We start from the raw sequence: 13052 nt of genomic DNA, 5'->3' as shown, positions 1-13052 counted from the left end.
CCCCCCCCCCCCCCCCCCCCCCCCCCCCCGCCACTACCAAGACACTTTGGCTATTGGAGTCTTTGGTGGTTCCATACAAATTTTAGGATTGTTTGTTCTAGTTCTGTGAAAATGCTGTTTGTATTTTAATAGGTAGTACATTAAATGTGTAGATTGCTTTGGGTAATATAGACATTTTAACAATATTTGTTCTTCTAATCCATGAGCATGGAATGTCTTTCCATTTCTTTGTATTATTTTGAACTTCCTTTATCAGTATTTTATAGTTTTCAGAGTACGGGTCTTATACCTCTTTGGTTGAATTTATTCCTAAATATTGTTTTTGGTACAATTGTAAGTGGGCTTGTTTCTTAATTTCACTTTCTGCTGCTTTATTATTAGTGTATAGAACTGCAACAGATTTAAAAAACATTTTTTTAAGTTTATTTATTTATTTTGAGAGAGAGTGTGAATGGGGGAGGGCCAGAGAAAGAGAACGTCAGTGCAGAGCCCTGCAAAGGGCCTGATCCCATGAACTGTGAGATCATAACCTGAGCTGAAATCAAGAGTCAGATGCTTAACTAACTGAGCCACCCAAGTGCCCCAGAAATGGAAAGGCTTCTGTACATTGATTTTATATTCTGCAACTGTACTGAATTCATTCATCAGTTTTTGTGGGGGTTTTTTGGTGGAGTCTTTAGGGCTTTCTATATATAGTATCATGTCATCTGCAAATAAAAGGCAATTGCATTTTAAACAAATGAGTCCCTTGGATCAGGGCTGCCCAGAGCAGTAAGGTGAATGCTGGATGGAAACGAGCAGCCTGTCTTGTAGACCAGCCTGGCTACTGTTTCAGAGTCTGAAATTGGACAAATCATTTCCCTTCTCTAGGCCCTAACATGCCTTTTATTTACATATTTTTTTAATGTTTGTTTATTTTTGAGACAGAGACAGAGCCATGAGCAGGGGAGGGACAGAGAGAGAGGGAGACACAAAGACTGAACCAGGCTCCAGGCTCTGAGCTGTCAGCACAGAGACTGACGCAGGGCTCGAACCCACGAACCATGAGATCATGACCTGAGCCAAAGTCAGACACTTAACAAACTGAGCCACCCAGGTGCCTTCCTAACATGCCTTTTAAAACGAGGAAGGTGGATAAGGTGATTGGAAAGATGGTTCTGATGATGTTACATCTCACTCTTCTGATTGTCTGTATACCATTTACCAGGAACTTGGGGGGAATGCTTTCCGGCAGGTGTCTGAGCTTCTCAACCCCAGTTCTTACAAAAATTTTAGAAATGTTTTTGTATTTGTAAATTTAAGGAATTCATAAGACAAATTTTATTTAATCTGTACTTAATTGCTGGCTGTCACTAATATTGGTAAAGCAGAGCATTTTCCTCCAGATGTGAAGAGGAGTAAAAAGCTGGTCACTTAAGTAGTTAATGTGCATCTTGAAATAATGTAGGACTCAATAGTTGAGACATCAAGAGAGCTTCTTAGCTAACTCCAACAAAATCAAGGATCCCGGCCCAGATAAAATACATCTAATCATGCCTTAAAAATTTGCATGTGTAACACATGAAATTGGGCTAGTTTTTTTTGTCTTTTACAGATTTGATCTTGATGTTGTAAAGTACAAACTTGGAAGTATTCATGCACTCATTAAGTAGAGCACATTATTAAACAGATGGCTTTTTTTTTTTTAGATGGAGAGAAGAGAGAGAGAGCAAGAGCATGAGCGTGAGCTGGGGAGAGGGGCAGAAGGAGAGAGTCTCAAGCAGGATCCATGCTCAGTGTAGAGCCTCACGCGGGGCTTGATCCCATGACCCTGGGATCATGAACTGAACTGAGATCAAGAGTCAGAAGCTTAAGTGACCGAGTCACCCAGGCACCTCTAAACAGATGGCCTTTTAAGCATGAGGAAAGTTAGCAGTTAACATTAAGAGCACACATGCAACTTGCTGCATTAATGCCATTGCTGTGATAAATTTTGTTTTTTCTCCATTTAATTAGATTTATATGTACTTTATACTAATTCAGTCTTTCACTTTTTTAGGGTTTTATAAATCTCCTCTCACTAGTTGAAACACATTAAGAACATGAAACTGATAGAATTAAAAAATGTCTTGGGGTGCCTGGGTGGCTCAGTCGGTTAAGAGTCTGGCTTTGGCTCAGGTCATGATCTCACGGTTTGTGGGTTCGAGCCCCACATCGGACTCTGTGCTGACAGCTAGCTCAGAGCCTGGAGCCTGCTTGAGGTTCTGTCTCTCCCTCTCTCTCTGACCCTCCCCTGCTCTTGCTGTCTCTCTCTGTCTCTCAAAAATAAACGAAAACATTAAAAAAAAAATGTCTTCCAGAATCTGGTATTTTCCAGTCTGGACTCGAAGTTCTCTAGGCCCATGCAGCTTTCATCTAGGGAGATCCCTCACCTCATGTCCTAGGATTCTGTTTGCCTCTGTTATGGTGAATATTCTTTCTTGGCTCCATGACTCCCTGTTTCTTGGTTTATTCAGTTTCCTCTTTCTTTTAAATCTCTGATCAGATGTTACCTGGTTATACCCATGTCAAATATCTCCTTCTTTCCCTGGCACATATTATCTGCTTTCCCTAAATGGTGTTTCTGATTGTTTCTCCTTAGCACTTACCGTCCATGTATTTTACTTATTTATTAATCCTATGCTTTGGCTGTCTAGAATGTGAGCTTTCTGAGGGTAGGGATTTTGTCTGTTTGCTTATTCTTGCGTCCCCAGTGCCTAGGATGGTATCTAGTAGAGGGTAGGCGCTGAGTAAATTTACTATTTTGTTGAATGAGTATATGTATGAGATAGGAACTTGGTCCTTTTTATCTGGAAACAAACGTTCTTTTCTAGAAAATGTCCCTGAAGTATTCCTTTGATTTGTTCCCTTCCATTTTCCTCCGTTCTTTTTTTTTTTTTTTAAGGTTATTTATTTCTACTGCAAGAAAGCATTAGTGTGGCAGGGGCAGAGAGAGAGAATTCCATGCAGGTACCACACTGTCACCGCAGAACCTGACTTGGGGCTTGAACTCACAAACCATGAGATCATGACCTGAGCTGAAGCCAGACACTTAGTTGACAAGCCACCCAGGCACCCCCTCCTCTGTTCTCTTTCTTCCACTCTAGTTCTGAATGTTAGACCTCTTGAAGAGGCCTTCTCATTTTGTCTTTTCCTCCATCTCTGGTTTTTTCCTACACTTTCTGGGAGGTTTCTCAACTTTTATCTTTTTTTATCAAGTTTATTTTCCAGTTCATCTGTCAAGTTTTTCCAAAGTAAAGTTAGAAGCAAAAAAATGATCCATGGTACATCTAACATGAACATTTCTTTTATCTCCTTGAAGATATCAGTGATAAATTGTTGATGTTTTCTTCTCTGTACAACTGTTTTCCCAAGTTGCTTTGTTCTGTATCAGCTTCTGCATCCACATTGCTTTCTCCCATGTCTGAGCAAACTCCTGCTCTCTTCATGCCTAAAAACAGGACGCTGAAAGCTGACGGAAGCTCTGTGTTCCCCATGCAGGGAGCTTGTCACCTGTGGTCCCTAGGGTGATCTTACTGGGCTGCGCGCTTGGGGAACTGCTGAGGGCAGTGTTCAGGTCTCCATGTGGCTCGCATCTTGAGAGAGGACTCTTACAGGCTCTTGCCCGGAGGAGTGTCTACATGTTGCTGCCGGTGTTTTGGGGATAAAGTGTATGGTCTTCTCATTTAGTGAGTTGTCAGTCTGCAACTTTGCCCCCATGTTTCCCAAGTCAGAACCCCCCACCTCACCCTCTCAGATACAAACCTCTAGTCTTTTGCTGATGGGGGGTGCTGCAGTCACCCAACTATGTGACGCTCAGGGAGGGGCAAGGATCTGGGGTTCCCACTCTTTTGGCCAATCCTCATATTTTTAGCTTGTACTTCACCTCGGAGGAACTCAGTGCAGTTAGTTCCTTGGTTTTAGGGGAGTTTCTTGTGAGTCAAGTTCCTTTTTTACCATTTACAGACTCTGGTTTCGGATTCAGATTTTTCAGGTCTGCTAATAAGTAAGACACTGCTTGTCCATCTGCTTTTCAGCTGCTGGCAGCAGGGCCCACTGATGGGGATTGAGGTTGTTTCTGTTCTTTGTTATTACAGATAATGCTGAAACAAACAAAACATTGAACGTATGTCACTTGAGAAGAAAATGTGCAGAGTAAAGATCTTACCCAGATGAATGGAAAGTGGTGCATGCATTAATTTTTTTTCTCTTTTCTTGCAGGCCTTGAGAGTAATGGCCAAAATTATGAGAGAATGTTGGTACGCCAATGGAGCCGCAAGACTTACAGCTTTGAGGATTAAGAAAACATTGTCACAACTCAGTCAACAGGAAGGCATCAAAATGTAGTTCTGCGACTTTGCCTGAACTCTGCTTTTTCTTCAGATCTGCTCCTGGGTTTTAATTTGGGAGGTCAGCTGTTCTACCTCACCGAGAGGGGATAGAAGGGTACTGCTTCCTTCTGCAACAGTGTCGTAAGGTCAAGGAGAAACTCCCCAGGATTTCTTCGGGCCCAGAAACAGCCGTGGGTCCTTTCTCTGCACTATGAACACTTCTTTCCCAGGACAGTTACAAAGTGTTGTGTAGTCTACCTTTATTTTTTATTAACACAAAACTTGGTTGTTGTTGTTGTTGTTTTAAAGATGATTGCCGATCTTAACTTTAGGTTAACTCTGCTGTGCTGAAGATCATCTTTAAGGGTAAAGGAGCTGGATTGTTGAGTTATATGGAACATTTCTTATTTTTCAAGAAAGTGATTTTATTCCTGGTTAGTACATTCTCAGAGGATTCTGAACCACTAAAGAGTTTCCTTGATTCAGACTTTGAATGTACTGTTCTATAATTTTCAGGATCTTAAAACTAACACTTATAAAACTCTTATCTTGAGTCTAAAAATGACCTCATATAGTAGTGAGGAACATAATTTATGCAACTGTATTTTGTATACTATTACTGTTCTTTCACATATTCAGAACATTACATGCCTTCAAAATGGGATTGTCCTATACCAGTAAGTGCCGCTTCTGTCTTTCTAACGGAGATGAGTAGAATTGCTTCAAGTCTGTGTGTCTTAAAACCTGTAGTATTTTAATTCAAGAAGTTTATCCATCTGGGTAACCCAGACTTTTTCTGTTTTGTTTTTTTGGAGGAATATTTGTAGTATGTCATTTGGTATTCCATTTTGAAAATGCCTTTCTCCTACCAAAATGTGCTTAAACCACTAAAGAAACGAAGTGGCATTAATTGGTAAGTGTTATCATGGTCATATTTGAATATTCTCACTTCAAGCTCCCGCATTTAAGTTGTGCTAAGTACGCCTTCAGTCAGGTGGCACTCTAGGTGCTGCTAGTGCTTTAATAATCTAAAACTTGTAGCCTACAGACTAATTTTTCTAAAAGGGAAAATTTGTCTAGCTGCTTGTGAAAAGTTGTGTGGCGTTCTGTAAGCCATTTTTTTTTCTTTGTCTGATCAGAGACAGTGTTATTTTTTTAAGAAATGAATTACATTTAAAATTAGGATATGGTTGATGTTAAATAATAGGCCTTTTTTTAGGAAGGTAAAAGGTAGTTAATTTGAATAGCTAACAGGTGTGCAGGAGAGTCACATTTGTTATGTAGGAGTCAGTGTTCGGTGGACTTTTGTCTTTGTAACTGAGGTCAGAGTTAGTGTGGTTTGGGGTCTCACTACACTTTGAGGAAGGCAGCTTCTAATTCAGTCTTTCCCTCCGTGTGCACATCCTGCAAGTGCTTGTGTAATGAGTTCAGTACACCCTTGATATCTGGGAGTGGTAGCTGAAGAACATTCTGGGTGGAGGGGCTCCATTTACAGATGTTTTCAGTCAAATTAAATGTCTCAAGCAGACCCGTCATGGTCTTTTCATTAACTTGAAACTAACTTATAATAACTGGTTTTTACTTCCAGTGCTAAAAGTCCTTTAGGGATTTTGTGATTTTCAGAGTTCTCTTTATCACTGTGATCTTACTCTGATGGGAGAGAAAAAACTATCATAGCAATGAGGCAAGACGTTGACTTTATAGTGCTATCAGTTTCCAAATAAAAGGGTCAGAATAACCTTTACAGTATTTTGGTCAATGAGAGATAGTGGCCATTTACACTGACTGGGCTGCATTCTGATAATGTCTTATCTCTTACACATAGAATAAATTTGAAAGACTATTTGGTCTTAAAGCCAAAGTAATTTTAGAATGAATGACAATATGCATAGTAATTTAGCGTCAATTTCATGTGTTTAAAAACATCATGGGAAAATGTGCTTAGAGGTTAATATTTTGACTCCAAATTTGAGTTTTTTCCTGTAGTTACCATGATTTTGTCAAAGCAAATGAATGAGTTTGAGGGGTTTGTTATTATAATTATGTTAGATTTCCTGTTTAATAATCTCTAGCTCTGTGATTAAGTACCTTTTTTTTTTCTCTCCATTTTGGCCATTTCTAAGCCTACCAGATCTGCTTTATGAAATCCAGGGACCAATGCTAAAACTATTTTTATATCATTTTAGGAACATACCAAAAGTTCTTGTCTGATTTGAAATTTGTGATACATAATTTCTCACTTTCCTATGAGGTAATCAACTTTTACTGAAGTTACTCTTTATTAAATCAAAGATTGAGTTGCAGTTGTACTGTTCTTGCCTAAGTAGATAAAATGTACTTTGGTGAGTCAGGGAAATTTTTTTAAAGTTGGAGGTTTAAATTGGGCTTATTACTGCAGCAAATTCCTTTTTTGGCTAATGAGTTTGATGAACCCCAACTGGCTAATATTGGAAATGGAAGTCACTTAAAAGATGAACTAGATCCTGATTGCTCTGGCCATAACTGCAGATAAGTTTGACTAGAGTATTAATTTTGTCATTTAGAAACACAAGCCTTTGTTTATACTGCCTATTTTAAGCCGCTTACCTTCCAAGATTAAACTTGGCTTAAAATGTACCTTCAGGCCAATTACCTGTCCGCATGCATTTTGTCAGGACCCCGAGGACTGGGGATGAGGGAGGTACGACCCAGTGGGGCACAGGTGTCCCCGGTCCTTCCTTCGTAACTTCAGCTTCGTTTTCTCAGCCCACCTTCCTGCCGGTCCCTGAGCAGCGGAGACCGTTGCCTTGCCCCCACAGTGCCCCTCCTGTCTCCCTGCAGCAGCCTTCTGACCAAATGGCTGCTTTTGATATCTGGACAGTTGATGGAAATGTAGGACGTGCTTCCACTTCTTTGAGTCACGGGTGTTGCTGGGAGGGCTCTCCCACCTGTGGAGACTGAGTGGCTGACGGCCCTGCTGGCTGCCTTGTTGGGGCTTCAGTCATGGCCAGGGAGCGGCAAGGCCGCAAGGTGGCCGCGGGGCAGTGGGAGTTGTGCCAGAAGCAGCGGCCCTTCCTACCTGCTGCAGGACAGGGCAAGGTCTGAGGAAGTGAGCCTGTGCCTCTGCTGTGGGGGTAATGCTCAAGAAGTGCCTTGAGTCCGTGCACGGTGCCATGGCCGTCAAGATCTCCGGTTTCAGTTCTCCTTACAAAGTGTAGTGGTCAGCCCAGGCACGAGCTCCCTTCTGCTCCCCCTACATCTGAGAATGGGCCCATTTAGACTGTTTGGTAAAACAAGATGGCATAGTGCTAGTTAAAATGCAGAACAAAATCAGTATCCCACTAGACCTGTCATATCAAGAGTTTACTTTTATCCTCGCACTGAGAGAGTGATTGTAAGTCAGTGGTTTCTTTGTTTCTTGACTGTGGCAGTGTTCTGGCGCCCAGTGACCGAGGTTCCAAACGGTGGTTCTGTTACAGCTTGGCAGGAAATGCCAATTCAGATATTTTCGAGATCCTAAAGAATAAGTCTGGACATGTAATCAGCAGCTTCTGGAGTGTGATTAAGAACGCTGGGATACCCACGGGCCCCTCCAGCAGGGCGGGGGTCCTGAGTCGTTCTGAGGACTGTCCGTGCATTTGAGCTTTTCAACACCATTATGCAATCTTACTCGTGATCGTGAACTTCTAAGAATGTGGTTAATAATACTCAACCTGTTTCTTAAAGCTTAAAAAGAACTTAAGTGAATTTGTTTTTGTTTTTTAACAAGATTTGTGAATCGATTATCACGAACCGTGTTTTGATATCCCTTTTTCACATTGTGCCAATGGAATGGGGTGTTTGATATTTCTTTATATGTCAAGGAGATGCTTCAAAATGTCAATTGCTTTAAACTTAAATTACCTCTCAAGAGACCAAGGTACATTTACCTCATTGTATATATAATGTTTAATATTTGTCAGAGCATTCTCCAGGTTTGCAGTTTTATTTCTATAAAGTATGAGTGTTATGTTGCTAAATTACTCAAATGGTACTGTATTGTTTATATTTGTGCCCCAAATAACATATTCTGTAGTCTGTTTTCTGTAATGTATCCGTGCAAAATTCTTTTGACTTTATCAGTGTAACCTCTGCCCTTTTGGATGTGTACAGAAAATGTCCATGTAAATTTTCATTTAAGTTGAATGATTTTGAGAAACCTATAAAGAGGGAAGAAAAACAAAGACGACAGTTCCCCATAAGTTTTTAAAAACTGTATATTGTATTTGTAGTAATATTCTGAATGGGCTGTAAATAGGAAGTAGAAGAGTGATGCTTATGTCGAGTCCTAACACTACAGTAGAGAAACGGAAACAATGCAAATAAACGACTTTTTCCCAAGCGCTAGTGGCATAATTTAAAATAAAGTATTCGTATTGGACGGAGTCATGCTGATAGGAGATGTAGTTGCTGCAGACAGACACTAGAACCTTTGGGTTATTCCTCAGTGCAAGTTGCAATGGGGGTAACGGGGCTGAGAAGCCCCCACCTGCCTACAGGTGCATCGTGGGCGCGGCGGCGTCCTCCCACCTGCGTGGGGGTCGTTGATCTGTCCGAGGCCGGGGCGGGCCTGCCTCCATGTCAACTGCTTGGTGTCTCTTGCTCTGCAAATTTGCTAACGTTGTGTTAAAGGTGTTACTGTTTTGATTCTCAAAGTTTTCTCAGGAAATTGAGTGTTTGCATCTTCTTTCCTAATTTAAGAATTTGTGAGAATTGGCATATTTTTTTTTAGGTCAGTTTGAACAGTTAGTATACTGGGAGCAGTAATTCGACTGATAAGGAAACTGAGAAAACAGTGGTGGAGGGAGGTGATGTGGCCCCAAACTCTTGACTAACGGTGAGGAAGGTTTTATAGATTGAATTGCTCTAACGTTAAACACTGTCACTTCAGTTCAAGACTGGATTTAGGGATTTTTTTCTTTCTCTATACTAAAGACGCATCACCAGGATGTAGAGCTTTTATTGAAAGATGGGGAAAAGTGAAATTATTTTTAAAATACAGATTCAGAGAAACAGCAGAACTAGCTTTATACTGGTCTCTTCTAATTTGGAAAACGTGTTTTTACATATGTGGCCTCACGGACGTATCTTTTAGCTCTGCATGGTCTGTTTGGTTTTACAGTTGAGGATTTACAGAACAGTGGGGCTACTCCGAAAGACAAGTAGAAAACTTGATGTTATAAAAAGTAAGGCTCAGTCACACAGGGTTCAGCTATGCTTAATTCTTAAGAATTGGGAATGAAACCATATAAAATCATTATGGAAATAAAGGATTCTTTATGAGAGTTAAAGAGAAATGGAAAAGTTAAGAAGGAATAGAATTACAAACGGGGATTGGCAACTTAAGTATTTCAGGAGGGAACGGGGAAAGCGTCCACTGAGGGAGGGCGAGAAAAGCAGGAAGGGAAGGGCCGTACCGGCCCGGAGCAGTAGTGCAGTGCGTGCAGGCCGCGGGCGTCTTCCTGTTGTGGTAGGTGGTGTGAGGGAAGGCCAGGTCTCTGTGAGACGCGTGGCGGATAGACCGTGTGGTAATGTGAGACATTTTGGTTTTTCAAAGGAATCTTTTTAAGTTTATTTATTTTGAGACAGTGAATGAGCAGAGGAGAGGGGCAAGGGGAGAGGGAGGATCCCAAGCAGGCCCTGCACTGTCAGCACGGAGCCCAAGGCGGGGCTCAATCCCACGAACCCTGAGATCCTGGCCTGAGCCGAAATCCAGAGTTTCATGCCTAACCAACTAAGCCACCCTGGGGCCCTGGCCCTAATGTTAGACATTTAAAAAGGAAAAACTATGGGAAAGGTTGTGGACACCAACAATGAAGTAAAAGTAGGGCTGCTGCTTGGCGCCCCAGATACCTGGAAGAGGAATCAGGTGGTCATTGGATTCATAAACTGAAGTATGTGTGGGCATTCAGTGAGTGATGGATTAAATGCACTTTTGAGACTTAATTCCAGATGTGGAGAGGTCATTGAACTACTGGTCATTACCTAATGTGGAGTTTTCCCAAGTGCTTTTATATGTATGGTCTCACGGGATTTTTCAACTAGGACAGGTGGGGGCTGGGAGGACCCTGGGGGGTTCAGAAGACTTGGAGGGGCCTGGCCGCCCTTCCTTTAGGGAATGGCTGACGGTGAGCTGCTGCAGATTGGATAGAGGGGTGAGGCCGGAGAAGGCAGAGAACTGTGTCAGAGTCTCAGGAGCAGCTTTCTTTCACTCCTGGCTTGTTCCCTGGGAGTTTAAAGCTTGGGAGGCCAGTGGCAGCCAGCCAAGTCCCAGAACCAGCCTCAAGGAGAGTGAGGCCTGAATCTCTCTCCTCGTAGCAAAAAAGGGAAAAAACAAAACAAACAAAGCCCCAAACACCAAAAAAAAAAAAAAAAAAAAAACCCTAGAAAGCTGAACAGTCTAGATGTTCTCCATATGTAGCAGACCTGCCTAGACCCCTCTGCTCCTGAGAATATGCCACGAATGACCTGCAAGTGCACGTCTTTCTGGTTCCTGAGTAGGGGAGGCTCAGGGAGGGCCCCTGGGGACAGTGAAGCAGGTTTTTATACACCAAGCTCAGATCTTTCCTTCCTTTCCCAACTATTGGATTCTCAAGAGTATAGGGAGGGTGATTCCCGCTGCCCTGAGCTCCCCTAGCCAGCTCAGAAAGGCTGGCCGTCCTGTGGTTGTGACTCCGGTTTGGGGCCTGCAGATTCGGGATTAAGTTGCCACACTCCCCAGTGGGCCCCAGAGTGTCTGATATTTCTATGTCTAATCTTAAAGTTCTCTAGGGTAACAGGCCCCTTGGGATCTCTGACTCAAGACCAGCGAAGGGGCTGTGGACTCATGGGTGATTCTTGTACTTTCAGGAAGCTCCAGGGACTTCTGGTTGAGAGGATTTGGACACAACTTAGCTTTCAGAAATGAAGGCATAAAATAAGGTGACTATAAAAAGATAAAAAAACCAAGCCAATCTGTTGCCTGTGGATCTGTTTTTAAAGAAATTCTTCAGAATGAAAATAAACGACACCAGATGGTCACTCGAATCTACAGGATAGAATAAAGAGTCCTGTAAATGGCAAATATGTGAATAAATATAAAGGATTGTATAAACGTATGGCTGACATAACAATTACTACAAACACAGTTACGAAAATACCAGCTGAAATTCGCTCACTTCTGTATGTAGTTCGGAAATCCAGGGGTAATGTGGCTCGGTTGGTTCTCTGATCCATGGTTTAGAAGGTCAACATCAAAGTGTTGGTTGTCCTGTACTCTTTTTTCTGGAGGCTCAGTATAAATGGGCATTCAAGCTCATTCAGGCTGTTGGTAACGTTTGGCTCCAAATGGTTGTAAGACCGAGTCCCCATTTCCTTACTGACAGAGTTGTTCTCAGCCTCTGGAAGCCACTCACATCCCTCGGCTGTTGGCTTCTTTCCTCCATCTTGAAAGCCAGCAGTAGCAATTGGGGTCCTTCTCATGATTCATCTCTCTGGTCTCTCCTGCCGCATCTCCTGTGTTTCTCTCTTCCGCTACATTTCTCTTTGATGGACTCTTCTGCCTCCCTCTTCTGTTGTTCAGGGCTCATGTGATCACACTGGGCCCATCTAGATAATCCAGCATCATTTCCCTGTGCAGTAACCTTAATTTCATTTGCAAAGTCCTTTCATGGCAGCACCTTGATTGAATAACCAGAGGATGGGAATCTTGGGGAAACTTTTGCCTACACAATAAATGTATTTTTTCTCTTTAAGTGGCACGCTGTTGTATAATGCAATAACGATAACCCTGTTTTGTTGGGGTTATAGATGTGATATATATTATGATAATAGCACAAAGGAAAGAGTAGGAAATGGAGCTATATTGAATCAAAGCTTCTATATTTGTTGGAATTATGTTAATCTGAAGAAGATGGTGATAAATTGAAATGCATATTATGGTAGTCCCTAGAGGAACCACTAAACCAAGACTCAAAACATATAGTTAAATTAATCAACAGAGAGGCGTCTGGGTGGCTCAGTTGGTTAAGTGACTGACTCCTGATTTCATCTCAGATCATGATCTCATGGTTCATGGGACTGAGCCCCATGTCAGGTGAGCATGGAGTCTGCTTAAGATCCTCCCTCTCCCTCTCCTGCAGTCCCTCCCCTGAGTGCGCGTGCTCTCTCTCTCTCCCTCTCGCTTTCTCTCTCTCAAAAAAAATATAAACTTATAGGAAAATACATATTGTGCACATGGTAACCATAAGTAAGCTGTAATGGCTATATTAATATCAGGTAATGTGGGCTTTGAGACAAGAAAATACTAGAAGTAGAGGACAATTCAAATGATAAGAGGGCCAATATATCAGGGATATACAACAACTATTAATGTATATGGCCTAACAAAAGAGCCCCAAAATACATGAAAAAGTAACAGATTTGGAAGGAGAAATAGGCAATTCAACTTAACACGTGGAGATTTCAATACCCCACTCTCAATAACTGATAGAACAACTTGGCAAGCACATAAAAGAACACTGCTGGGGCTCCTGGGTGGCTCAGTCGGTTGAGCCTTGCTTGGACTCTTGAACTCAGCTCAGGTCATGATCTTGCAGTTCCTGGGATCAAGCCCCATGTTGGGTTCCATGCTGACAGCACAGAGCCTAATTGGAATTCTCTTTCTCTCTCTCTCTCCTTCTGCCCCTCCCCTGCTCTTTCTCAAAG

At 42.1% G+C, this 13052-nt stretch overlaps 1 protein-coding gene across 3 annotated transcripts in view; it reads left to right on the top strand.

Moving 5' to 3' along the window:
* The window catches only part of TGFBR1 (transforming growth factor beta receptor 1), a 33419-nt gene extending 22104 nt beyond the window's left edge, over positions 1-11315 (top strand). The window contains exons 8-9 of one of the 3 annotated variants that reach the window (XR_003901901.1): positions 4240-5262; positions 11217-11315. Coding sequence is in view for 1 of the 3 variants with exons in the window: in XM_029920372.1 (XP_029776232.1) it covers positions 4240-4365 (126 nt within the window). In the remaining 2 variants the exon portion in view is untranslated. Of the gene's footprint in view, positions 1-4239; positions 8709-11216 lie in introns of those variants that run through there. The other 2 variants (XR_003901900.1, XM_029920372.1) reach the window with 2 other exon arrangements.
* Positions 11316-13052: the final 1737 nt, after the last annotated feature.

The sequence above is a fragment of the Suricata suricatta genome, chromosome 13 (assembly GCF_006229205.1).
Source record: "Suricata suricatta isolate VVHF042 chromosome 13, meerkat_22Aug2017_6uvM2_HiC, whole genome shotgun sequence".
Classification (NCBI taxonomy): Eukaryota; Metazoa; Chordata; class Mammalia; order Carnivora; family Herpestidae; genus Suricata; species Suricata suricatta.
This window is presented reverse-complemented; position numbering and strand designations above follow the sequence as displayed.